Source organism: Jaculus jaculus, chromosome 10, assembly GCF_020740685.1.
Source record: "Jaculus jaculus isolate mJacJac1 chromosome 10, mJacJac1.mat.Y.cur, whole genome shotgun sequence".
NCBI lineage: Eukaryota > Metazoa > Chordata > Mammalia > Rodentia > Dipodidae > Jaculus > Jaculus jaculus.
Genome location: NC_059111.1, coordinates 72,763,348 through 72,790,881, shown reverse-complemented (window position 1 = coordinate 72,790,881; position 27,534 = coordinate 72,763,348). Strand labels below are relative to the sequence as shown.

The 27,534-nt window shown below is 37.2% G+C and overlaps 1 protein-coding gene across 5 annotated transcripts in view; it reads left to right on the top strand.

Moving 5' to 3' along the window:
* Nucleotides 1-27,290, top strand: part of Vwde (von Willebrand factor D and EGF domains) — a 67,227-nt gene extending 39,937 nt beyond the window's left edge. For 2 of the 5 annotated variants that reach the window (XM_045161094.1, XM_045161090.1), the window contains 15 exons: nucleotides 776-890; nucleotides 2,440-2,690; nucleotides 3,993-4,101; nucleotides 5,817-5,954; nucleotides 8,277-8,828; nucleotides 12,948-13,043; nucleotides 13,125-13,220; nucleotides 14,210-14,338; nucleotides 14,974-15,069; nucleotides 16,240-16,335; nucleotides 19,894-19,989; nucleotides 20,082-20,177; nucleotides 20,425-20,520; nucleotides 22,945-23,048; nucleotides 26,387-27,290. In XM_045161094.1, coding sequence (XP_045017029.1) covers nucleotides 776-890; nucleotides 2,440-2,690; nucleotides 3,993-4,101; nucleotides 5,817-5,954; nucleotides 8,277-8,828; nucleotides 12,948-13,043; nucleotides 13,125-13,220; nucleotides 14,210-14,338; nucleotides 14,974-15,069; nucleotides 16,240-16,335; nucleotides 19,894-19,989; nucleotides 20,082-20,177; nucleotides 20,425-20,520; nucleotides 22,945-23,048; nucleotides 26,387-26,410 — 2,094 coding nt within the window. In that variant the 3' untranslated portion in view covers nucleotides 26,411-27,290. The remainder of the gene's footprint in view (nucleotides 1-775; nucleotides 891-2,439; nucleotides 2,691-3,992; nucleotides 4,102-5,816; nucleotides 5,955-8,276; nucleotides 8,829-12,947; nucleotides 13,044-13,124; nucleotides 13,221-14,209; nucleotides 14,339-14,973; nucleotides 15,070-16,239; nucleotides 16,336-19,893; nucleotides 19,990-20,081; nucleotides 20,178-20,424; nucleotides 20,521-22,944; nucleotides 23,049-26,386) is intronic. The other 3 variants (XM_045161092.1, XM_045161091.1, XM_045161093.1) reach the window with 3 other exon arrangements.
* Nucleotides 27,291-27,534: the final 244 nt, after the last annotated feature.

The window sequence follows — 27,534 nt, the reverse complement described above, 5'->3', positions numbered from 1 at the left end:
ATTGCCATCAGCTGAGAAACCTAGCATTCAGAATACCTAAGTTTATGTGGGACACCTGAATCAAACCACAGCACATGGTAACTGTTTGTTTCCTACTATGTATTAGAAAGACAAAGAAAGGGCTGGAGAGATGGCTTAGTGGTTATGGCACTCACTTGTGAAGCGTAAGGACTCAGGTTTGATTCTCCAGGTCCCACATAAGCCAGATGCACATGGTGACACACACATCTGGGGTGTGTTTGCAGTGGCTAGAGGCCCTGGTGCCCTCATTTCCACTCTCTCTGTCTCTAACAAATTAATAAAATAAACTTTAAAAAAAAGAAAGACAAAGAAAAACTCCCCCTTACAGTGTGGAGAATTTACAGGCACAGTAAGCTATAGAGGATAAAGAAGATAAAATAATCTGTTTTCTTAAAAATGCATGGGGAAAAAGGCATTTTTATTCCTCTATTGATAAAACATCTCCAGGGTGAATTTAGCCATCAACAAAACCAAAATAGAGATTTCCTCACTATTCATAAGCTATATGATAATTTTCCAGTTGACATATTTTTATTATTATTCCAAATTAATCAGTTCCCTAGGAATTTACATGCCACAGTTTTACTGCATGTATTCATGCTACGATTGTATGAAGATTATTCTGTCATCAAGGGAAAAGTATAATATGCTTTTATTTACATGATAAACACACTGCTATCATTCTATGACCAAGTGTTATATATTAACCATGACTCATCTTTATTAATGATTTTTATTAAAAAATTTCCATTAGGAAAATTTTTGTGTCATTGATGGACACTGCTATACCAAAGGGCACAAAAATCCTACCAGTTCTTGTTTGATTTGTACACCCCAAAACTCAACATTTACTTGGTCTCTTTTGGCAGGTAAGTTGTTCTTTATTAATCCAATTATTTCTTACACAGAAGTATTAAAAGAATTTTAAGCCATAAGTTAAATCAATGCATTTAAAACCAAAGTTAGCATCTCTGATAGCTGAATAATTTACTTTGCTATAAGGAAATATCAGATGAAAATATTTAAATATTTTTATTTATTTGTGTGGGGGGGGAGAGCATGTCAGGGACTCTTGCTATTGCAAACAAATAACAGATGCATGCAAACGCTTTTTGAGCCTGACTTTATGTGGGTGCTGGGGAATAGCAGACTTTGTAAGTGAGTACATTTTACTGCCAAGCCATTTCCCCCACCTGAGAATATGTTCTTATGTACAGTCATAAACAGTACAATATTTTGGTCATAGACAAACTTTATATATGATGGTGGACTCATATGATTTTATCATCTTGTGATGTAATATCATCATATTATATGTATGTTTACTTTATTATGACACAGTGACAGAACTGCTTAACAATGTATTTCTCAGCACTTATCCCTGCATTATGTGAACCATAATTGTGTATAATTACTATAATTATAATGTTATAAGAATTTATTTTAATATTTGATAAGGAAATTAAAAAATGAATTGTTAAGGGATGAAACAGAATCTTTTATTTTCTTTTTCCTTATATTTTATTTATTTATTTGAGAGAGAGAGAGAGAGAGGCAGATAGAGAGAGAATGGGTGTGCCAGGGCCTCTATCCACTGCAAATGAACCCCAGACACCATGTGCCACCTTGTGTATCTAGTTTATGTGGGTACTGGGGAATAGAACCTGGGTCCTTAAGCTTTGCAGTCAAGTACTTTAAACTACTAAGGCTTCTCTCAATCCCTGAAACACTTTTTAATTTTGAGTTGCATATCATTTCCTATTTCTTTTTCTTTCTCTCTTCTTTCTTTCTCTCTCTCTCTCTCTCCCTCTCTCTCTCTCCCTCTCTCCCTCTCTCTCTCTGTTTCTTTCTTTCTTTTGAGGCAAGCCCAACAGACTGGCCTTTTTTTTTTTTTTTCCTTTTAATGTGAGGGCAGGTGGAGAGAATTGGTGTGTCAGGGCCTCCAGCCGCTACAGTCGAACTCCAGATTTGTGTGCCCCCTTGTGTGTATGTGTGACACTGGATGCTTGTGTGACTGCATCTGGCTCATGTGGGACCTGGAGAGTCGAACCAGAGTCCTTAAGCTTTACAGGCAAGCACCTTAACAGCTAGGCCATCTCTCTTGCACTCATTTCCTATTTCTAACTTTACCTCAGTTGAGTTTTATGGCAAAAAATTTTTAACTATTTAAGTTCCATGAACATGAATTCATCACTTATTTCATAGTATATCAGTAATCCATAAAGTGCCCCCTAGTACCTGCCAGTTACTTTTACATTTAATTAGAATTGAAGTGAATTTTATTCAGAAATGAAGCAGCAATTGGAACTTTTAGCAGAGTTTGGTCTTTTTCAAATGCCCATCCCTATGAAAAATCTCAGATTCATGTTTATTACTGTTTCTATGCAGATCCAAGCTGAAATGTTTTCTGTGTTACAGGTAACCAACCTCCCCTGCTTCAAACATTACCAGATCCATTACAGGCTTTTTATGGGGAGGACTTCCAATACCAGTTTATGGCCCTGGATCCAGAAGGTTCTGAGATCCATTTTTCACTGGACTCTGGCCCCGAAGGAGCAGACATTTCCTCTACAGGACTTCTTACATGGAAAACAGAGTTACAAACTCCCCAGAGATTCACTCTACACCTTAAGGATGACTGCCAGGCTGAAACTATAGTCACAATTGAGGTCACTGTTGCAATTACATAAATGTCACTGGATCCTCTAAAAATACAACTTACTTTCTTTTAAATCTAAGCATATGACATATTCTTAATTTCAAAGAGCAACAGTCATTAAATATTCCTTGCTTGACTATCCCTAATAGAGGCATAAAACCTTAAAGATCCTCTAGAGTCCAGAAGTAAATTAATAATTGACATCATTTTACTCTGCACTTGTCTGACAAGGATGAAGACCTCATTCATTTCTTCTCCCATGGAAGGACAGTAATCAAAATAAGACAGATAATTCTATCATTTTCCTTCATACTTAAAGATGTTATATGGTGAATTAGAAATAAGCAATGTAGAGAGAAGACTTTTCATGTACCTGGCAAATACACTCCTTTACTGATAGTTTTTAAGATGTCATGAGGCTTAAATTCTTTTTTTTTTTTTAATTTAATTTATTAGTTTTCTTTTCAGCAAATACAGGCAGTTTGGTACCATTGTTTAGGCTCATCTATGATCTACCCCCTCCCACTGGACCCTCCTTGTTGATATAAATGGGTCGTGGATTGTGGAGTTAGCCCACAGTTGTTGGTACGACCCTATACATTTACTTGAAACTCTGCACACATGTTCACACAGTTGCCGTGTTATGAAGGACAAGTGTGTCCTGTCATGTGATCCTTATACTTAAAATTACTCTTTTCTCTCTTGATATAGGGATAATGTGGGTGACTCACTGGCTTCCACATCAGTGATTTTTTTTTTGGGGGGGGGGTTTCGAGGTAGGGTTTCACTGTAGCTCAGGCTGTCCTGGAATTAACTATGTAGTCTCAGGGTGGCCTCTAACTCACAGCAATTCTCCTACCTCTGCCTCCCAAGTGCTGGGATTAAAGGTGTGCACCACCACACCTGGCTTACATCACTAATTTTTTTTTTTTAACCAAGTGTTCTATTTGCACATTTTCCACTGAGTAGAAATGTGCACAACTGTAAAATCAGTACTTGGGATGCTGAGGAAGGAGGATTATGAAGGCAAAGCCAATCTGAATTATATACAGAGTATGAAAATATAGAAATAATATTGATGAATTTGGAAATTTTATAAAATTATGAGCCCTAGATACATATTTTGGCTGTGCTCTTGAAAACGGTTATAATTATTTTATTAAATTATTTAGTCACTAGCTTATGAAAATACGCAGTTTTAGAGTTGTCTGAAGATCTTGCATGTACATAAACAATCTGTCAAGATTTCTGCAGCATGGGCTGACAATTTTATTTAAAATCAAAGCATTTACTTTTTTTTTTTCTTTTGTAGGTGATGGTAAAGTCTTGTGATTGCTTGAACGGTGGCTCATGTGTGTCTGACAGGACATTTCCTCCAGGAAGTGGAGCATACTTATGTGTCTGCTTGCTGGGCTTCCATGGTAGGCCTTGTAAAGTAGAAGCCAGTGAGTGCCAGGCAAACCCTATGGCCTTGGCAAATGTATTAGAAGTCCACATAGTTACTTCTTTGATTGTCCCCCTGAGCTCCAAGGTAAGGTTTGGTTGTTCACACACTGAGCTAGGGAAGAAGTTGAAAGAGACGCTCCTTGGAATATGTGGACTCCTCAAACAAATGTATGTCCTAACGATTTTAAAACATATTTAAAATAGTCTGAGAAAAAATATTACAAGTATATGTGATAGCTATACTTTCAGAATTTTTATTATTAGTTGCTTACTTATTCTCTTGCAAAATTGCACATTTTCATAACATTGAGGGTTGTTAAGGAACCAGATGACAATTAAAGAATCTTAAAAAGATACCACATGTTTTAAGCAAAGGACAAATTCTGTAGTATTGAAACATTTTCATCTTAAATACTAATGCACTTTTTGGAGTCAGGTCTTTGTCATGTAGCTTAGGCTGGCCATGATCCTCCTGCTGTGACTTCCTGAGCACTAGGATCCCAGTCATTCATCAACATACTTAGATATATGAATGTGCTTCTGAAACCTCTTATTTATTTATAGACAAAATCAGGTCAGGATTAATATTAAATTAAATCAAATTAATGATTTTATACATTTGATTTTTAAATTTATTTTTATTTGCATACAAACAATAAGGTCTTATTATGGTGTTTTTGAAGAAATTTTGTTTTTTGTTTGTTTGTTTCCTCTCTCCTCCTCTTCTTCCCCTATCCCTTTTCCCCTATAATCTCATTTCTTCTATTTTATTTTATTTATTCGAGGGTAGGGGGAGAATGAATGGGAGTGCTAGGGCCTCCAGCCACTGCAAACGGACTCCAGATGCATGTGCCACTTTGTGCAGCTGGCTTAAATGAGTCCTGGGGAATGAAACCTGGGTTCTTTGGCTTTGCTGGCAAGTGCCTTAACTGCTAAGCCATCTCTCCAGCCCTTCTTTCTTCTTTCATACTGCATCTTTCCTTCTGTTGTCTCCACTTTCTTATCACTGCATTCCTCTCTTGTGATCTCCCATCTAGTTTCATGTCCTGTATCTGCTCTTAGACTCCTTATTTCCATACAGACAAACCTTAAATGTTAGGAACCATTTTTGAGTGACAGCATGGGATTTTTGTCTATCTGGGCCTGGGTTACTTCACTTAGTATGATTTTTTTACAGTTCCATCCATTTGTCAGTATATTTCCTAGCTTCAGTTTTCTTTATATCTCAGTGAAACTGCAATGTGTATGTGCATCACATTTTCATTATCCACTCATCCGCGGGTAAACATCCATGTTGATTCCATTCCCTCACTATTGTGAATAGAGCAGCAATGAACATGGATATGCAAGTATCTTGTGGTAGGAAATAGAGTCCTTCAATATGCCCAGTAGTAGTGCAGATGAGTAATACTTTTAAATAGCAATTTTTTCTCCTTATAATACATGACACATATCTGGGTGTTAGGAGATTAAAAAAAAAAAAATGAGTAGAATTGCTGCTGGATCCACAGCACTCAGGAGGCTAAGGCACGAGAACCATGAGTTCCATACCAGGCTGGCCTACACTGAAAGATCCTGTCTCAAAGTACAACCAAACCAAATAGGAAAAGATACCAAATAACAAAACTGATTAGGTAAACTATGTATTTCAAGTTAAATAATTTGAACTCTTGATCTCTATTTCCTATAGGTAAGAACTGTGAGGAAGATGTTGACGAGTGTGAATTGGTGCCTTGCTTTCCAGGGGTAGAGTGCCTCAATACCTATGGTTCCTACCATTGTGACTCTTGCCCAAAAGAATTTTCTGGTGATGGGAAAATATGTCATGGTAAAAGTTTCCATTTTCTGCCGTCTTATGTTGCATTTCATTCAGGTCACTCAGTTCCACTGTCGTCTTCTTGTATATGCTGACAGTCTATCTGTATTGTGCTGTATAAAACCAAAAGAATGGGGTACAGAAATATAACATCCATGTACTCTGACCTAATAGATTAGCATGTGAAATCAAGGAGTAAAACTAGTAACCACATAGTATCAAAGTATCCTGTGTCTTCTAATAGACATGCCCAGAGGACAGGGTGTTACTTTTCTTATTGCTTTGACACACTTGTAAGAATACTATACACAATAATGAAAAACATAAAATAGGAAATACATTCAGTTTAACCAGAAGATACTGAGAATATTATGGAATAGCCACATGAATATTAGGAGAGAGGACAAGATTGTAACTTGTGTGGTATTACTTAGGGAAAACAGATTTTCAAGGAAAGGGTAAAAAAAAGGAATTTGAGAGACATCAAGTAATAGACAGTCATATCAAAAGACTATATCTTCAGTACAATTTAATGAATACAGTCTATTTTTACAATATTTATTTATTTATTTGCAATGTGAGGGGGAAAAGAGAACTTGGGCATACCAGGGCTTCTTGCTACTATAGATGAACTTCAGATGCATGTGCCACTTTGTCCATCTGCTGGTATATGAGGCCAGTAGACTTTGCAAACAAGTGCCTTTATCCACTGAGAAATCTCTCAAGCCCAGTGGATCCTTATGCTTTAAGTTGTGATTGGCCTGTCTAACCTTGGAGGTAACAAGTGCAAATAACTCAAGGCAGGATGGTAAGGGATTTCTTCCCGCTTCAGCTCACATTTGCCTTCAGCATCCAGTTCCTGGTATTTACACTTACACTTATGTATAATGTCCCTCTTTTCCAAACAAAGACAGCCCTTACCTATATCAAGTAGAATTTAAGAGGAAAGTAACTTGGCCTGAGTCTCCTTACACATGAGTGACTAAGAGGTTTCTGAAGATTTCTAGTCATTTGTGTATTTTAGAGGAAATTCTTGTGACTACAAAATAACTCTCTATTGACTGTAATTACTTAGTTTTCTAATAGGTTTGAAAGTTTATGAATGTAAAAAATTGAATAAGGCACAGTTCTTATTCTTAAGATTATTGCTAACTAGCCAGGGAAAGGGACACATTAGAATCAACTATGTCAAAGACAGAGTTCTGTGAGAGACCTCAGTGGGACAGAATTCATTGGTATGTGAGTGAAACTGGAGAAAGTCGACCTATCAGCTTGCATTCCCATGGCAGAATGCCAGAGGCTATATGTGTCAATCAATGGAAATTTGTTTTTTTCTAATTTTAGAATCTGGAATTTCAAGATCAAGGTGTTGTTTGGGGAGAACCATCTTCCTGCCTTGTGGACAACAGTCTCTTTGCTGGTCTTTTCTTTTGTGTGTACTCTTCCTCTTCTTAGAAGGACAGTTCTATCACTCTTCTGACCCTATAAAAAATTTAAATACAGCCACAATTAGAGTTGGGTCTTCAACTTGTGAATTTTGAGGCACTCATTTCATTCTGCTTCAGAAGGTTTGCTGAACAGATCATATTTCAAGTGTTTGTTTTGCTCTAATTTGTAAAGTTCAATCCAAGTGGCATGTGAATTATATGCTTGTTATTCAAGGTGTTTGGTGTTTTAGTTGTTTAACTCTGATCTGTTTTTTATATACCTGTGACAGTTGGAGCATTGTTTTTAAGTGAATTTATAACAAAAAGATTTTGACAAGGCCTGACAAAAGTGTCATCAAGAAAGATGATGGTAAAAATGCCAGACAAACATAGAATGATGCTAAGTCGTCAGACAGAAATGTCTCCTGCAACATTATTAGCTAAACTCTAATGATGAGCAGCAACTCCCATTTGTTTTTGTTTTTTTTTTCTCTCATTCTAGGATATTTTTATGTCAAAAGGATAGCCTAAGGATTATAAAATATGCTCTAACAATACCCTTTTTTCTGTTAATATTCTAAACCATCCGTTTTATATTGTAGAAATATATGTTCTTGCCATACAGTGAGAAAGGAGAGCTTCATTTTAGGAGACTTGAGAGACGCTTACTAATGCTGATTCTTCAGTGTTTATTGTAGCCTATGTTCTGTGTTACCTTGTGGATTCAAATACATTAAAAGAGCCTCAAAAATACACCATATGATGCCTTTTTGTTACTTCTTGACTCCTAATATTACATGTCTTGGACCCTCAATGAAAATATGAATAACTAATTGCTAAGTTATTGAATAGAGCAGAACATTAATAAATGTTACTGATTACTATTTCTCTCTATTTGGTTTTCCAGATTTTAATTTTCAACCACAATCAACAGAGCATGTATTAATGGGTACCCATAGTCCTGCTACCATTGTCCAGCAGTTCTTGAACATGGTCAACCTCTCCAACAAGCCACTGAAATCAGTTACCACACAAATGGATACAAAGGAGGCTATTTCTCATCCGATACCAAGTTATGAGCATGTGGGTCATGGTTTTAATGCAAACCTCAGTCTGGAAGAGCTGCAAAGTTCTGGGAACAATAGTAGTTCTTTAAGCATCAAGCCAGAGAATGCCAGTGGCGAAGGCAAAGCTGTTATCCACAGCATCATCCAGACAGAAACAGGAGGACATAATGCTCAGATTAGCTTGTCTTTCCAAAGTTCTACCCAGCACAAGATTACGTTGTTGGCTACTGAAGCAACCACTATTATGCCAGAAAAGTTTGAATCAACCAAAGTATCAAATTGCACTGAGTCATCCTGCTTTCTGGGTGTTTCCTGTGTTCCAGCCACAAATGGTCACTTCAAATGTGGACGCTGCCCCTTTGGGTATTATGGAGATGGTATTACTTGCAAAGGTACTGTTACAATTCTTTAGGGAATATGAAGAAAGCTAGCTCAAGCTAAAAAATATTTACACATGTGTTTACAGGCAGGCAAGATAGCATGCACACCATGGCCTCTTGCCACTGCAAAAAAATAAAATAAAAAATACTAGATGTATGTACCACTTTTTGTACTGATTTTTTTTTTTTTTTTTTTTTTGAGGTAGGGTCTCACTCTAGCACAGGCTGATTTGGAATTCACTCTGTTTTCTCAGTCTGGCCTTGGACTCACGGTGATCCTCCTACCTCTGCCTCCCAAGTGCTGGGATTAAAGGTGTGTGCCACCACACCCGGCTCTGTACTGATTTTTATGTGGGTACTGGGGAATCAAAACTGGCATGGAAGGCTTTGCAAACAAGTGCATTTGATTGTTGAGCAATCCCTTAGCTCCAAGATCAAGTTTAAGTACCAAGAAGTTTTCTGTTTAAATAGTAAGTAATCATTATCTGTTTACTAATTAATATTCATCCCATTTAGATCAAGCTAGATAGAAAAATAAGTGCTTTTTTGTGTTGCTTTGAAATTTTACATGTTATTACTACTGTATAATATATGTTACAAACATATTAAATATTTGCTTCTAAGAAACATTTAGTATACATTATCATATAATATAGAACACCCACACATCCTGAGTACTTTTTCCATTGTACATAGGAGAAAACAGAGCTTTGAGGGTCTGACTGTCCTGGCATTAGGCAGTTAGCAAGAGAAAACACAAATGTGGATACAGACCCTGGTTATTTATGATTTGTATGAGCATTTAAAACTTCAAATTACTAATTCTGGCATCCTTACTTATTTGCATGAAATAAAACTTTCTAAAATCTGCCAACTATTCTGGCATTCAAACACATTTTATGTCATTTCAACGTTGTAGGCATTCTTTACATCTTTGCACAGGTAGGTTCATTTTAATGCATATCACTTTTTTGGACTAGAACATGTAGCAAATTTCTTTTTTTGCTGTTATGATTTTATTCTTGTTTTATTTTTGTTGTTGATGATTTAATTTGTTTGAGAAATAAAAAAGAAATGGTATTTCTACTTTCTCAGTATTACCCAAAGGAATTCTTTCTTTCTGTTAGAATAATAATTATGTCTCAACATCTACATGTTTATAAGGCATAAATTCCTTAATGTTAACCAATGAAGCAAAAGCATCTCATGTATTTAAGTTTCCATGGGTAGCAATAACTGCCCAGCAGAATATAACATGTAAGTAGATAAACATAAGGAGTACCTTCCTATTACTGTATGGAGTATTATTAGCATCTACCACTGTCACTCATCAGCACTTAGCTGAAGAGCTACTGAAACTTCACTGTCCTCTGAAAAAAGACTATCGGGAGCTGCTGCTTCTATGTGAGGTACTGGTATGGGGTAATCATCAACTATAGTACTGCTTTCTTACTCTAAAAATTACTTTTCTCCACCATTCCGTTAGTAAAATAAGTATAAGGAAAATTTGTGGGTATATATAATAACTGTGGATTAGTCTTTTATCAAAATATTTACTTTTAAGAGCTCTAATTTTATTTTATTTATTTTTCCCTTTTTAAAATTTTTTTTATCAATTAGTTTTGTACTCAATGTATACAGTCGAGTTGGTACCATTGTTAGCCTTGTCCATGTCCTACCCTCTTCCCCAGCCCCTCCTTGTTGAGGTATATGGGTCATGCATTGTGAAGTTAGCCCACAGTTATGGGTAGGACGAAATGTCTCTGCATATCATGACCCAACATGTGGCTCTGACATTCTTTCCACCCCACCTTCCGCAAAATTTCCCTGAGCCATATTGGGTTTATTTTGGGTCTACTTCAGTAATGAGGTGTTGGGAGCCTCTGTGTCTCTGGATATCTGACTTGGTAGGAGTTGATTGTTCTCTGTGTTGATCTCCTTCACCCTTGTGCTGGAAAAAGGTTCACAAAGAAAACAGGACCCTTGCTTGTTTTGCCAATTATTCATAGTTTCAGCTGGGGCCCTTTTGATGTATGATGGGGTGGTTCTGTCCTGAGGATCTGTGTCTATCTGAAAAAGAGAAGCAGATTCTCCAACAGAGAGTAAAGTCAGGACCATATATATGGGATAGCCCTTATTTTTTTTAGAGAGAAGTTAATAGGTGTAGGCTCTCTTGTAGCCCATGATTGGTGGTAGCTTGAAAATGGAGAGCCGGCTCATGTTTGGAAATGGTTCTGACTTGTTTCCAAGCTCCATGTGGGGTCCCATTCCACTGAATGGATCAGTTATCCCAATCAAGAGTAGTTGGTTTCCCACCATGGCTGTGCGCCACAATTGCACTTGTGTGGGCATCATGACAGGTTATTTGCTGTTAACTAGGTTAGACTATGAGTTTCTTGGACAGATATTGGTCATTTTCCCCCCAGTCTCCAATGTAACATCTTCTGGCACTAGATGCACTGACTGTCTGGGGACTGACTATCTGCCAGCTTCCAGCAATGTCATTTCATGTTACATGTCAACCGCATATGGCGTCTTCAGCAGTAGGGTCTTACCACTAACCTTTAGTGGGTCATCAAGTACTCTGACAGAAATCTGTCTTTCTATTAGGAAACTTTGTAGGTATCTTTGGTCAAAATCTCATTATGGATGATAGCCATTTGCTGATACTAGGAGTTACAGGTCAGTGCCCACTAAGAAAAGGAAGAAAAGATAAGTAACATTAAAGAGTTAGACAAGAGAGAGAGGCTGTAGAAAATTCAGGTCAGTTTTCATCATATCCTCTCCAGTGCCTTGGGATTCAGGTGTTCCTTCTAAGGGCCCGATGAAGGGTCAACCATTTGGTTTGCCTTTTAGGATGTAGAATTTTATGGTACCATTGCTGTTTCGGTCTAGATTTGTGTCCCCACCTCCTCCCTTGCCCGCCCCTCCCTCCCCACCCACCTTATTGACTAGTCCTTGGGATGCTTGCTGGGTATATTAGCATCTCAGGTAGATTCAGGTTAGGTGTTGTAGGTGAGTGAGACTATGTAGTGGTTATCTTATTGTGATTGGGTAAGTTCACTGAGAATGATCTGTTCCAGGTTCAACCATTTGTCTTCAGATTTCATTGTGTCACTTTTTCTTACTGCTGTGTAAAATTCCATTGTGTAGATAGACCACATCTTGGTTATTCGTTCATTTAGTGATGGTCATCTGGATTGATTCCAGCTCTTAGGTATTATGTATTGAGCCACTATAAACATTGTTGAGCAAATGTCTCTGGACTGAGACTTGAAGGTTTAGGGGACATGCCCAGGAAGGTAATAACTGTGTCTGTTGGTAACTCTATAGTCATCTTTTTTAGGCGTCTCCATATTGCTTTCCAAAGTGCATGTACCATCCTACATTCCCACCAACAGTGGATGAGGGTGCCTATTTCTCCACATCCTCACCAGCATTTATTTTCATTTGATTTTTTGATGTTTTCTATTCTTACTGGGGTAAGGTGGAATCTCATAGTTGTTTTAATTTGCATTTACTTGATTATTAGGGATGATGAGTATTTAATTAAGAGTGTGTTTTCCATTTGTATTTCTTCCTCTGTGAACTGCCTGTCCAGTTCTTTGCCCCATTTTGTGAGTGGTGGTGTTTGACTTTTTAGTCTTTAGGTTTTTGAGTTCTTTGTAGATTCTAGAGATTAGGCCTCTGTCAGTTGGATAATCAGCAAATATTTTCTCTCATTCTGTGGGTAATCTATTGGCTTTCCTTATTGTATGTTTGTCTGTGAAGAAACTCTTCAGCTTCATGCAATCCCATTGGTTGAGTGACTGTTTAAGTACTGTGCTACTGGGGTATTGCTCAGGAAGTCTTTTTCCATTCCTATATCATGGAAAGTTCCTCCTATATTTTCTTCCTATAGTAGCCAAGTTTCTGGTTTTATATTGAGGTCTTTGATCCTTTTGGACTTGAGTGTTATGCATGGCGAGATGTGTGGCTCAAGTTTCAATTTCCTGCATATGGTTATCCAGTTAGTACAGCACCACTTGTTGAAGATACTGCCAAAAAGCTCTAATTTTAAACTAGCTAAATCTGTGGGCACCCAGTATATAAAATAGCAACAATTCAGCCACTTTTCTTTGCTTTTTGCAGCAATTTGTAGACACTCATGTGGGAAAAACATGGAGTGTGTTGCCCCAAACGTATGTAAATGTAAGCGTGGCTACACTGGAGCTAATTGTCAAACTGGTAGGTATGTGATTCATTGTTTACACACTAAGTTTTATTTGGTAATTGATATTTCTAATTTATGGGTTTTATTTTATACAGCTGTGTGTCACCCTGCTTGTAAAAACCATGGGAAATGCATTAAGCCTAACATCTGTCAATGTCCTCCAGGGCACAGTGGAGCAACCTGTGATAAAGGTGATAATCCCATTCATATCTCCAATATAGGCCAAATAAAAACCGAGTTTTCCTGAAAAGCTTTAAAAGATAAGTTAGTTTTGTTGTGTATGCATTCATTAATGTTGGTGCAAAGGTCTGTACTTTTTTAACCATCATTAAAATGAATCATTTCAAAATTTTAGAAATTTCAGATATCAGAGAATGAATATTATTAGCTTGTCTTTGGTAAAAATTTTCTTCCAAAATCATTTCTGTTAATATTTAGATAAAAGATACTATTCCATTCCAAATATTTTGGCCCAAAGTATCTGTTAAGTGATTTGTCAAAGATGATTGCAAGAAACTATCAAATATGTAAGTAGTGGAAAATATAAGGCAGAAAGAAGACACATGGTAATATCTATAGCCATAGAAACTGTACTGCTTTGGATGAAACTTTAAGCAGAGAATTCCTTAAAGGAGATTATATAAAGGAAGAAATATGTGAATTTTTAAAGTAAATTTAAGGATGTATTCTGGTAGGTGGCACACACGCTGATGACTAAGTGGAAACCACTATCTCCTGCTAAAGTCCTTAATCGAAAAGAAAGCTCCAACATATTAAATAAATTAGGAGAGAACTAATGCAAGCCTTCAACACTAGCACCATAATAAGAATAACTCTGAGAATTTAACAACATATTTGTAAGGCAAAGGTAAATAGGTCCAAGATCAGTTTGCAGAGCAAGCCATATATACATAAATACATACATACATACATACATACATATATACATACATATACATATATATATATATGTATCTGTGTCATACTTTCTAATATTCTGTTATAAACCAAATTATAGTGATGGTTGGTGAGTGCTTCAGAGGTGTGCCTGTATATGATTGATCCCATGGAAGTAATTGAATTATCAAAGAGAACTAAACTTGCACTGTCTCTCTCTCTCTCTCTCTCTCTCTCTCTCTCTCTCTCTCTCTCTCTTCTGATTGTTTACTATCACTGTTAGGATCTGACTTAACAATAGAATCTGTGTCTGCAGAACATTGCAGCCCAGCCTGTCAACATGGTGGCACGTGCTTACCTGGCAACCTCTGTACCTGTGCTTATGGCTATGTAGGACCAAATTGTGAAACAAGTAAGCAATGATATCTTGGCGTCTCATATAGTGAATTTGTTTTTGCTGAGCTGATGGCTTCACAGTGATCATTACCATCATGTGGGGGGACACTGTAGTAACCCAGGCAGCCAGTAATAAGGTTAAATTTGAACGGGTATGGGGACATTGATTTATAATACTAACATTTGGGAGGCTGAGGCAGGAGGATCACACATTCATTGACAACCTGGACTACATAATGAGACCCTTATTCAAAAGAAAATGTTGTATTTTTTTTTCTGAAGAGTAACTTTATTCTTAACCCTATCCATAACTCGTTAAAATAAGAGGAATCCAGATTTGTTAATTTGCATGAGTTTATCTCATTTAACTTATGCCTGTGACTATATTTGTCAGTAACTAATAACTACCCTTCAACTTTTGTACAGTTCGCTTCTTTATTTTTTTTACGTTCTTCATCTTTATTAACAAGAAAATAACTAAAAGAGAATTCCAGAGCATGTGAAGCCAATTCATACATTATGCCTGGTCTTTCTGTTAGTCTAAGTCTATAATGGAAGTATCTGGCAGGCATGAGCTAAGTAGCCAGTAGCCACCAATATGAATATCCCAAGTGTAATGATCTTTCTTTTATCTTTATTCTGTGACCTTAGTGATCTGTAACAAGCACTGTGAAAATGGGGGTGAATGTCTTGCACCAGATATGTGTCAGTGCAAGCCTGGCTGGTGTGGGCCTACCTGCAGTACAGGTAAAATTACTACTTGTAGTAAATGTACCAACTGGAATAATGTAAACATGTGCTAATGTCATAAAAACTTAACCTAAGCAATGAAGCTGATCAGACAGGACAGATATGAAATTTTTCTATATGATACATTTTTAAAAATTCTTATTGTTCATCGTCATCTTCTTTCTTCTTGTGTTGTCCTATAACATTTTATGTTGTCTTATCTAATCAATATTTTGTCTTTATCTTTCCTTGTTCATGTCTGTGGCATGGATAAGGAACATCTATCTTTGTTGAAGTTTTGGATTTTTTAAATTTTAATTTGTTTTGTGACTATACAGACCTTCTACTTTATTAAAAGTCTCTTCAATTCTGGGTGTTAAGCAAATACCTATTGCCTTAGTCTACTTAGTGATTGCACTATCAGGCTTGTTTCTTTAGCAGCTATGTTCCAAATTATTTATGTTTATTCTAATTGACTGTGAAGTGAAGATTTAACTGAGCATTTATAACTTGCCAATTGTATGTAAAGTGTCACAAAAGTAAACATCATTTATTTCAAGTACCAGCGAATAAGGATATGAGATACAGATATTACAATGTAGCAAGTTGGTTTATAGTACATTATGTAAATGAAGCAGAGATACTTTGAAGGTAAAACAAATATGAATCCTGGAAAGTTGAGTTCGGAAGAAAATAGTGGCTGCAGTAGACCTTGTTGAGTGGATAAAATCTGGGCTGAAAATACAAGCAGGAATACCTTTCAAAGCAAAGCAAATGTAAGGAAGGGAGAGTGACGTTTTTGAGCATGCTAGGGCTTTAGTGAAACGTCCCTGGTTTACATGGAAAGGAGACAGGAGTGCAGAGCCACATGTATTTGAGAAGATATGAACAGTACTCTAGGGGCAGCTGGGTTGAGCTGTCTTCTCTTATCCTCCAGTTGTTACAATGCCACTCTGCTCTCCCATCACATGCTCAGCATTCTTAGCTGAACATTATTTATATGCTGAATATACTTTCAAAGCAATTATAAGGTTGTTTTGTTCCTCATCTGTTTAGTAAAGTCTAATAAATAATAGGTTATTTTTACTTGCATAGAAAATAATATATTGAATTATGCTCCACTTCATACTTCCATGGCACTTTTGTTTTTAGACTTTTATGATCTCTTTCCCTCCTGCTGCTCCATAGCTCTGTGTGATCCTCTTTGCCTCAATGGTGGTTCCTGTTACAAGCCAAACACATGCCTCTGCCCAGCTGGATTCTTTGGTGCACAGTGTCAGAATGGTAATTATTTTTCCTTATAAATAGAAAAGGCAAGTGTAAAATAAGCAGCACAAAAATGGAACATTAGCTTTGAATTAACATGAGTTTCAAAGGGGAGATTTCCTTCTCTGTTCCTTGTCATGCTGCAGATATGGCCACCATGGACCAGCTCATACAACCGGATCAGAGCTGTCATTCACTCAGCATGTTTAGGCTTAAAACCTTGCACTTGTCTGTGCAGTTCTGTAGAACCAAGATATGAAACAAACATAATGTTCTCTTACAGTTTAGAAGAGAAAGGCAGCACTTTTGCTGCCTTTACAACGAGCATTTCTGATGTATGGTTGGCCTGCTTCCTATTATCCCATTATTGCTCTTGACTTGAGTTTCATTCAACATTGAGGAGACATTATCTGGTTTGTCCCCAGCACTGCAAGGAGCATCACTTACCCTTTGCACCCATTTAAAAAAAAATTATTTGAGAGTGATAGAGAGAGAGAAAGAGGCAGAGAGAGAGAGAGAGAGAGAGAGAGAGAGAGAGAGAGAGAATGAATGGGCATGCCAGGGCCTCCAGCCACTGCAAATGAACTCCAGATGCGTGCACCCTCTTGTGCATCTGGCTAACATGCATCCTGGGGAATGGAGCCTCGAACCAGGATCCTTAGGCTTCACAGGCAAGCACTTAACTGCTATGCCATCTCTCCAGCCCATGCACCCATTTTTAATTTGTATTTATTTATTAGAGAGAGAAAGAGAAAGAGAATGGACATACCAGGGTCACTAGCCACATTGTGAATCTGGCTTACGTGGGTCATGGGGAATTGAGCCTGGATCCTTTGGCTTTGCATGTAAGCACCTTAATGGCTGATCCTTCTCTCCAATCCTGTGCCCATTGTAAATATATATATTTATTTATTTATTGGAGAGAGAGAGAGATTGAGAGAGGCAGATATAGACAATAGGAGTGTGAGGCTCTCCAGCCACTGCAAATGAACTCCAGATTCATGCACTTCCTTGTGCATCTGGGGAATTAAACCTGAGTCCTTAGGCTTTGCAGCCAAGCACCTTAACTCCAGTCCATCTCTTCAGCCCTAGTTGCAATTTTTTAACACCTTCTCACTAATAACTAAGGCTACAGTTGTTTTGCTTAATGCATGAAGCATAAACATATAAAAGACACTAAGGCAATAACTAAAGTTCGCAATGTGTTTTCTGCATCATTTTTTGAGTTTTACTAAATATAGAGCTTCACAACATGTAAGAACATCCTTATTATTTGATTTCTAAAATTAATACTTTTCCTTTTCGTGGAGCAGCTTGATTTGTAATGATACATCTCTTGCTTGGCAATTTGCCAGGAACCTTTGCATGGCAAAGAATAAAGCATCCTTGCAGTATAGGACAGGCAAAAAGCTCCTCTCATTCTGATTTCCTCTAAGGAACCAGACAGAGTAAAGGAAAGAGGAATAAGTTAAAGCAAATAATAGAAACTAAAGGATTGTTACCAAATTTTTAAAAGTATATTTTATTTATTTATTTGAGAGAGAGAGAGAAAGAGGGAGAAGAAGTGGGATAGCGAGTGAGAGAGAGAGATAGAGCGATAATGGGCTTGTCAGGTCCTCCAGATGCACGTGCCCCATTGTGCTCTGGCTTATATGGGTTCTGGAGAATCAAACCTGGATCCTTTGGCTTGCAGGCAAATGCCATAAACACTAAGCCATCTCTCCAATCCCCCAAATTTGAACTAAAGAGTAATGGAAGTAGGTATTTTTGAGTGGAGAAAGCACGAGGGAAGTGAAAAGTTTACTTCTGTCATGTTACTTGCAGTGGGTGTGACAGAGTAAGAAAAGTGTTCCTCCTCAGACATGTGCCAACACCAGAGATAAAGTGATTCTCCAAATGACTGAGTTGAATTAGACACTACTGATTGAGCATACACCTGTTTTAAGGACCCAGAAGACACACTGTTGTGAGAGGACAGCAGGCTTTGGAACTCACCAGTCTGAACGAGTGAGGCAGGCATGTCTGAAACTTACCTCAAGTCAGTGGTAAGGCCTCAGACTTCCGGTCATGTCCCTGATGAGCTGATGTCATGGGAAGGGAAGATGGCAGACACATCAAAGCAACTGAATCAAACTGAGCAAGACCTAGTAATATGCAGAGATGAGGGACATAGACAGCATTGACTCAGTACTTCTAGTCGGAAGATGAAAATGAATTTGGAAATGTCAACAATGTTGTTCTAATTAATAAGCAAGGCTTGAAATGTATATATGGCTCAAGAGATATGTAAACATACCTTCAAATTTTCACTTCTTCCTCTGTTTTTCTTTTTTGTCCAGAGGCAAGCTTTTATTAAAGTTGTAAAACAAAACTCAAAACAAAAATAAGACCAATGAACAAAATATTATTTATTTGCAAATTTTATTCATACACACAGACAGACAGGTACACACACATACACATAAAATCTGGAGGGTATAACACATATGTAACCAGTAATGATTTAAAAACAATATTGCAACTTTATATTGCTCTGCAGGAATCTGTAGACCTCAATCAACTGTATACCACAGCTTGTGACTTACATCATAGCTTACCTTTAAAAAAAAAAAACAGAATTGTTCTGATCTTTCAATAGTTATTTGTGCCCAGTTTCCGATCCATTACCATTAATTCACAGTTAAATGTCTCAAACTTGTGTTTGATGGGAAAGCTACCTGAGACCTGTAAAGTTCCCTAACACTCATTTTCTAATTTTAAATTATGAGTGAATTGCTAAACCACAATTTTATTTCATATGCATATATGTATGAAAATTAAATGTACACATATATGTATGTATTTTATGTATCTTGTGTGTATGTAGTCTTTATTTCTACACTCTTACCTTTGTGAAAGATTATTATTGCAAGGTTATTGTCAAACAATTTGGAGTTTGCTCTTAAATTTTTTTTTTTTAAATTTATTTATTTGAGAGCGACAGACACAGAGAGAAAGACAGATAGAGGGAGAGAGAGAGAATGGGCGCGCCAGGGCTTCCAGCCTCTGCAAACGAACTCCAGATGCGTGTGCCCACCTGTGCATCTGGCTAACGTGGGACCTGGGGAACCGAGCCTCGAACCGGGGTCCTTAGGCTTCACAGGCAAGCGCTTAACTGCTAAGCCATCTCTCCAGCCCTGCTCTTAAATTTTTAAGCATATATATTTATTTTTACTTTCAGTGAGCTTTGATTCATTTTCTTGGTTTTGTCCAGACCGTTTCATGGTTTTCTTTTACTCTGATGAAACATACATTAAGGTTTATAATCTATATACTATAATATCAAAAACTCCATTTCTTATGAGTAACTCATCAATATATTTCAAACAGTGTTCACCCACTAGCAGCTTATGGCTCTAAGCATTGTATTTTATTATTTAAAAAGGACAGCTGTAATGACTTTCAGTTGTGATTTTTTATTTTAATAGCACATTCCTCTGTCTTATGGCTCCATAGATAACAAACAGAAGAGGCAATATGTAATCCGTAATAATTGAGTGGGTAGCAGCCACATATCATTGCTGTGTGTCCTTTCAGCTATCTGTCACCCTCCCTGTAAGAATGGTGGCCACTGTGTGAGAAGCAATGTGTGTGCCTGTCGTCAAGGATACGTCGGGAGGAGATGCCAAAAAAGTAAGTGTCCACTGAACCTATTCACAGACTGCAGGTGTCACACAGAGTTGTTCCTTTGTGAGGACTGATGCATTCACGGCTTTTATCTTAAGGTATCTGTGACCCTATGTGCATGAATGGAGGAAAATGTGTGGGGCCAAACATCTGCTCCTGTGCTTCTGGCTGGAGTGGCAAGCAATGCAGCTCACGTAAGAATGCTTAGGAAGAAACTTCTCAAGGTGCTAAAGTGCAGGGCCTCCTGGAAGCACAAAGCAGAATTTAAGACAAAGAGCAATTTCCATGTTGGCATTTGTTCGCTTTTATTTTTATTCACGTATTCCTAATGTAGGAGATATATTTTTAAATGTTTCTCTTTTTTTAAATGAGTTTTTGTGGCTTATGATAGGATTTAAGTAGTCATCTAAAGTTTTCACTGGTTAACATTTGTACTTGCAGCTATCTGTGTTCAGAAATGTAAAAATGGTGGGGAATGCATCGCTCCCAATATCTGTCTTTGTCCTTCTACATGGGAAGGTGTGCAGTGTCAGAAACGTAAGCATCTTTACTGTATAGTCTCACTATACTACTCCTAGAATAATTAAATTACAGTATATGGCAAAACCCATAGTAGAAAAAAATGTTCTAACATACTAACCCTTTGAGAAACCAAAGGAAAATTTACCCAATTTTGTATCAATTTAAAATAAGTAACAAAGTTCAGATTTGTGAGTTTTTCCTCTTATTTCTTCCTTTCTTAGTTAGTAATGTCTTCTCTGATCAAATATAAGTAATAAAAAAAGAAAGTATTAAATAATGCATCAATACTGTTGTGACATAGTTTCAAATCATGCTGTTTATATTGCCAACAAAGTTTCTTCTGATGGGCCCAAAATATTTCAACATATAGAAATTTGAATATTATTTATTACTTCATATTGCAGAATAAGTACACATTTTTACAGAGGTCATAGAAAATATGTAAAGTATAACAAATTCACTCTAAATTTCACCAAAGGAGTTAATTTCTATTGTTCTTCTAGTGTTTTATGTGTGTCCATCTAGTTTTATTAGTAATTTCTTCAGAAATCTCAGGGTATAGAAGAAAGTATAGTTTCATTAAGTTTCCTGATTTGTGAAAACTTGTAGTAACATGAAAAAATTAGCAAAAATGTGCTTAATGGGAAAAATCAGAAACCCTCGAAAATATTTTCAAATAATATTGACATAGTACTGAACTGGTGGAAATTTACCATTACAATATGACCAGTACTTTTTGGTCCATGACCATTTCCCAGTGTCTTAAATGACACTGTTGTTTTCATGAGTCAGAAATGTGGTAATTTTCTTTGGAACTTTTAGGCATTTTATTAGTGACTGCTCTTATATATTTCTTATGTTTTATATATAATATATATATGTATATATATATATGTAGTTTGTATACATATATACTTATATACATAGATATGTATATATATATTAAAGATAACATATATACAATTAAAGGCTGTTAATTAAGTATATGATCAAAAAAACTTGATCATTCTGATTGGATGTGAACTGTGATAAAATGCTAGGATGAAGGAGCTATCAACTTGAGCTTGGGCCACTCATTCTGGAGAGAAGTCTGTGTGTCTGTATGACCCTTAAGTGAAAATGACGAGAGGAAGCCAAAGCACATGAACTTGGAAATACGCTCCTGTGGGTGTAGACTGAGGTTCCCTCAGCACAGCCGGATGTTGTGCACACTTTGGTTGGAATGCTCCAAATGCTCTTTCCCACTGACCCATAGTGTCAGCGCTAACTAAACCCTGCCATCTGCTGGACAATCATGGTAGTTCTCAATTTGTGAGGTCTGAAGCTAATTGTGCATGACCTTCCTTCTAGTTCCCTAGCCCATCAAGGTTGCTTGTTATCATTCAGTATTCCTTTTAATTTCCTTTTTTTATTAAAACATAACTTAAACGTTTTATTAAATTCAATAATAAAAGTTTTGTAATATGGCATATATATATATGTATGTATGTGTGTATATATATATATATATATATATATATATATATATATATTCATAGCCCTTCTAATACCAGACTTGCAGATTACTATTTTATTACAAGACTTTTTTATGTCAACAGGTAGGTGATAAATCGACCAATTGGTAGTTACAGATACAGCTATTTTTAAAATTAACTTGAGAAAAATGTCACAGAAGAAATTTCTAGCACAGATAGTGTGAACATGCCTAAGAAGTTTCCAGTTGATCTGGCATGGTGATGCACCCTGCAATCCTAGCACTTGGGAGGCTGGGGCAGCAGGACTGCTATGAGTTCAAGGCCACTCTGAACTACACAGCTAGTACTAGGCGATAGAGGCCTACTGAAGGAGGTATATATCTTGCCCCCCACCCCCCCAACAAAAGGAAGAAAACAAAATGTCTTCCAAATGATCCAAAGTCATATACAAATTATTTTATATGCAATCAAGTGCAGAATTTTCTTTGAACTCCTCTTAAAGGAAGAGACATACTTCAAATACATTTGAATATAACTGATAACATTTTGGGTTCCTTTAGTAATTTATTTCCAGAGTAAGAAAGAGTTCGGAGTTTTTTTAAATTTATTTTTATTTTTTGGTGTGCATGTGTGATATGAAAGGTGAGAGTGCATATGTGAACTAATTGATACTTTTCCCCACCTATTTCTTTTTTGCTCGATAAATCTACTAGAAATTTAAATTACATAGCCACACTATCTTCCACATCACGTATTTGATTTATGTTTTTATTTATGTTTAACAGATGCAAAAATTTTTTACATGTTTTGAACTACCACATGGTGCATGTACATATCATGTGATGCCATAGTTTTTAGAGTTACAGTAGTGCTCCAATTACCAAATGGCTTTCAGCAACTGTGCAATATGCTACAACAATGTTATTCCATGAGGTCATAATGGTAAAAATTTGTGTGTTTACAGCAATTTGTACTCAGAAGTGTCTTTATGGAGGGCGATGTGCTTCTCCCAATGTGTGTTCCTGTCGCACTGGATATGCTGGAGTTAAATGTGAAAAGAGAATACAGGTATTTTGAAGACTCAACAAATATTAGATATTGATATCTGCATGTATCTTCCCCTTAGTAATTGATTACTGATACTAGCTTATTTTCAGAGTTCAAAAAGTACAAGAATTTATCATTTGCCTCTCAAATCAAAAGTAATTATTGTAGTGTTACTTTAGACTTATGAAAAATTTTCTAAATTTTTTCATTAGTTTTGTACTCAGTGTGTACAGTCAAATTCGTACCATCGTTAGCCTCCTCCCTATCTTCTCCTGTCTGCAGAGACCCTCCTTGTTGGAGTATATGGGTCATGCATTGTGGGATTAGCTATCAGATATGGGTAGGAGGGAATGTCTCTGTGTATCCTGACCCAACATGTGGCCTTGACATTCTTTCTGCCCCCTCTTCTGCAAATTTCCCTGAGCCATGTTGAGTCCATTTTAGGTCTGCTTCAGTAATGAGCTCTTGGGAGCCTCAGTGTCTCTGGATATCTGGTTTGATAGAAGTGGTGTGTTCTCTGTGTCTATCACCTTCACCCTTGTGCTGGTAGCAGGTTCACCAAGAAAGTATAACGCTTACTCATTTCCCCAATTATTCTTAGTTTCAGCTGGGGCCCTTTTGAGATGTGATGGGCTAGTTCTGCCCTTAGAATCTGTGTCCATGTGAAAAGGAGAAGGAAATTCTCCAATGTAGCGTGAAGTTAGTGCCAGATAAATGGGATAACCTTTGTTTTTTAGAGAGAATTTAATAGGCGCAAAAATATTTTATGTGCAACTAAGGGACTGCAATGTCTAGAAGCAACTGTAGATATAGGGTTTTCTGACACTGGATCTGAATGAGCAGCTATTCCACAGTATGGATGCAAGAGACCAGACACTACTAGGTTTTGCTTTGTTCAAATGCAAGGTCAAGGGACAAGCCTCCTTCCTCTCAAAGCCCCCGCCACTTTTAAATTAGGTTATCATCACTTCATTGATTTTGGACAGCCCTAAACATTTTCACGGACACATGGGCCATAAGTCTTGTCTGTTCTCATTATTTTCCCTGACAGAAGTTATTTCTCATTGGTTTCTATTGAAACCCATTTTTAGGGAGGCAAATCCCCCCCTGTCAGTGGAATTAAGACTCCTTTGTATTTCAGACATTCAGGAACCATGGGAAGAACAGGGCTTTCTTAAGCTATGTGAAATTACCTTGAACTTATGTGTAAGGCTGGTGCTTTGTATTTCAAAAGCCTCTCTGATCATGTTTCTGCACATCAGATTGCACTGTGTACTGTTCCCTTAAAGTTCCAAATATCACCAGCTGAGATATGTGATACTGATTTCTCTTTTTCTCTCTCTTTTACACACACACACACACACCCCTCCAAAGTCTTAATCTGTAGAAGTTTTAATTTAAAAGTCATTATATACTATTTAGCACTTCAAAATTCCCAAGGAGACATAATGTGATGGCCTAGTCTGTAATCCACTCAGGAGATGAAGGCAGGAGGATCAGAAATTCAAGATCATGCTCAGCTGTAGAGTCCAGGAGCTACATGAAACTGTCTCAAAATGGCAAGACAAAATATGTCATGAAAATATAAGTATGCTGGAATATTATAATTTCTTGAATCTTGAGACTTGATAAGTCTGCTTTAGAAACAAAACTGATTTCTGTATCTTCCCCCCACCTGCCTGATCAGTACTGGTGCTCTTCCTAAGAGAATATGGAATTATTTTGAAAATCATGGGATCACAGAAAGGCTATGGAGAAAAATGCAGGAAGTTATTCTGCACTTATTTGGTTAGATGATAGTGAGAAAGACAAAAATAAAACTTTGAGCTCTCTGGACTTAAAGTCTACTTAAATCTATATTATATTGGTTGTGTTTGAACTTTCTATAACTTGGGAAAACTTATAGCCTTAAGATCTTTCTTTAAAAATTTTTTTGTTTATTTTTACTTATTTATTTGAGAGTGACAGAGGGAGAGAGAAAGAGAGAGACATAGAGAATGGGTGTGCCAGGGCCTCCAGCCACTGCAAACGAACTCCAGATGCATGCGCCCCTTGTGCATCTGGCTAATGTGGGTCCTGGGAAATCAAGCCTCGAACTGGGGTCCTTAGGCTTCACAGGCAAACACTTAACTGCTAAGCCATCTCTCCAGCCCCCTTAAGATCTTTTTAACTCCACTTTGATAGGACTAAGCTAGTTTGTTTTTCTGTATTCTATTTCTCTGAATTCATTTACCTTCTGAATCTCTTCTCAGTGACAAATGGTGGATCATCTATGTCTCTATTACTTTTGCTTCTGAGAATCTTCATGGCATCATACAAGGGGAAATGGGCAGAATACATGGAGCAGGAAAGGGAAAAGCAAACAAGTTAGAAGGACCACACAGTGTGCTTTCAAGACCTGTGCTCCCGAATCTCACCTCCAGTTATCACTATGACTTTATCCCTTAGGCTACTGGCATCATTGATATTTGTTTTGAATATTTCTTTGGAAATTCAAAACAAGGTACAAAAGAAATTTCTCTTTAATAGGAAACTAAAAATAAACAACAAAAATCTAGCTACCATTCATGAAGATTCACTGAACCTTCCTTAATGACTACCCTTGCTCCTCTCCCCTCCCTTCCAAAAGGACAATGAAGCCTGGTTAGCTAGTTCCAGTCAGTCCATCTTCCAAGCCTTATGCTAGTGGGTGATGGAGATAAAGAGATATGGACAGGAGTATTAACATTCCAGCAAAATAGAAAAACCCTGGCTACAGACAAAGGAGAACAAGAATCAGCCTGCAAATAGGAATGGTGGGTTGAGGGGAAACTCTGAGAACCAGACCTTGCTGTGAGGCTATGGGTGCATCGATCATTGAACTTGCTACTTGTTTGCTCTGTGACCTTGGTCAACTTATTGAGTCAGTTCCCTCATCTGTAATTTGGGTGGGTAGTAGCACTCCAGAGGTTCCACATTCAGAGTGTCTAGGGCAGGGCCATTCTATGTAAGTTTACTTGTTGCACTAAATAGAGGTGAAAAAGGAAAGAGGATTGACAGAGAAATGTACAATGCACTGTAAATATATACAATTTTTCCAAAGAATATAAAAGTTAATTGATTTTATTGGATATTAATTTAATATCCAATTTTTGCTAAACTATAATGAAAGCATATGCAAGCTCTAGTCATAACTGCACTTACCTTAAATTATAGTTTTGATTGGATCTCAGTTTATAGAAACAGTACTGAGTGCAATAGCCTAAGGAACCCAAGGAGCTTTATGTATCATGTCAGAAGGATGGATGAAGAAGCAGCAAGTTATGGCTAAATGTTTTCCTGCTATTTATTGAAGTATGATTTCTCTCTTTCTATTGCAGGTAAAACATCACTGGGTAACATGAAGTATATGCATCTGAAGACTTTATCCTAAAAATGGAAACTAGTCCGAAGCTAACTCTTGAATTTTATTTTAAAAATATTACAAAGACTAGAGAAACTGATAAAATGTGCAGTGGCTTTGATTGTCACTGTTAGAGAAAAGCAAAACAGAAATCCAGCTCACCTAAATCTTACTGTTGATGTGCTTTGATAGTTACATATTGAGATGATATAACTGGTAATTCAGCCATGCATAATATTTAATAAATTCAATATTTTCCTCATTTCCAGCTGTGACTTTGTAGCATCAAGGCTCAGTCAGTGGAAAATAGCATCTTTATGTCTCTAATATATACAGTCTTCAATGTTGCAGTGGATATTTGCAGGGTTGTCATACAAATGGCATGAAGATAGAGAGCCAGAGGTTAGGAAATGCAGAGGCTGATGCTGAGAACTCCATCCTGAAGCATCACGCCAGTGCTTCCCGAAGCTTTGCTGGAGCGGCTGCACTATGAGAGCATCTTCAGTATCAAACACTGACTCCCTCAGGCAAAGAGGGTCATTCTCAAGCATGTGCTACACGTATGAGCCACTGTGAATCTTTGATCTACCCAACACCTATCTGCAAGTACCTGTGGAAGAATAAGAGCTGTGTCCTTGTTTCCATCCTCCACATCTCCAGAAGATTCTTTGTGGGGAAAGTGGTAATCAGAGATGGCATGATAAAAGGTTCACATCTTGCTGATCTGACTATATTCCTGACAAGAAAGCTACACTCTTCACTGAAAAGAATACTTTGTTTTTTCCATGTTCCCCTTCCCCCCCTCCAGCCTTCCTATTGCTCCAACTCATACCATTCCTGGGTAAGGAAGAGAAATAAAAACATGATTTGGTTTTAGAAAATTTTCTCAGTCTTTGTGTTTATGTTTGAAAAGAAATCATAGAACCCTGGAGTCATCATCATGCTCTTCTTTCTATGGAACAGTTGCTAGGCTTAGGACATGTCTTCCCAGGGGCTCCAATGTGGTGAAGATTTTCTTTCCACCTTGCCTTGTTAGGAGGCTCTGGAGACTTGAAGAGTGAGAAGAGACCAGAAGAAGAGAAGGTCTTCAAGTCTTTGGACACATACTCCAAAGGGGGATAGTGG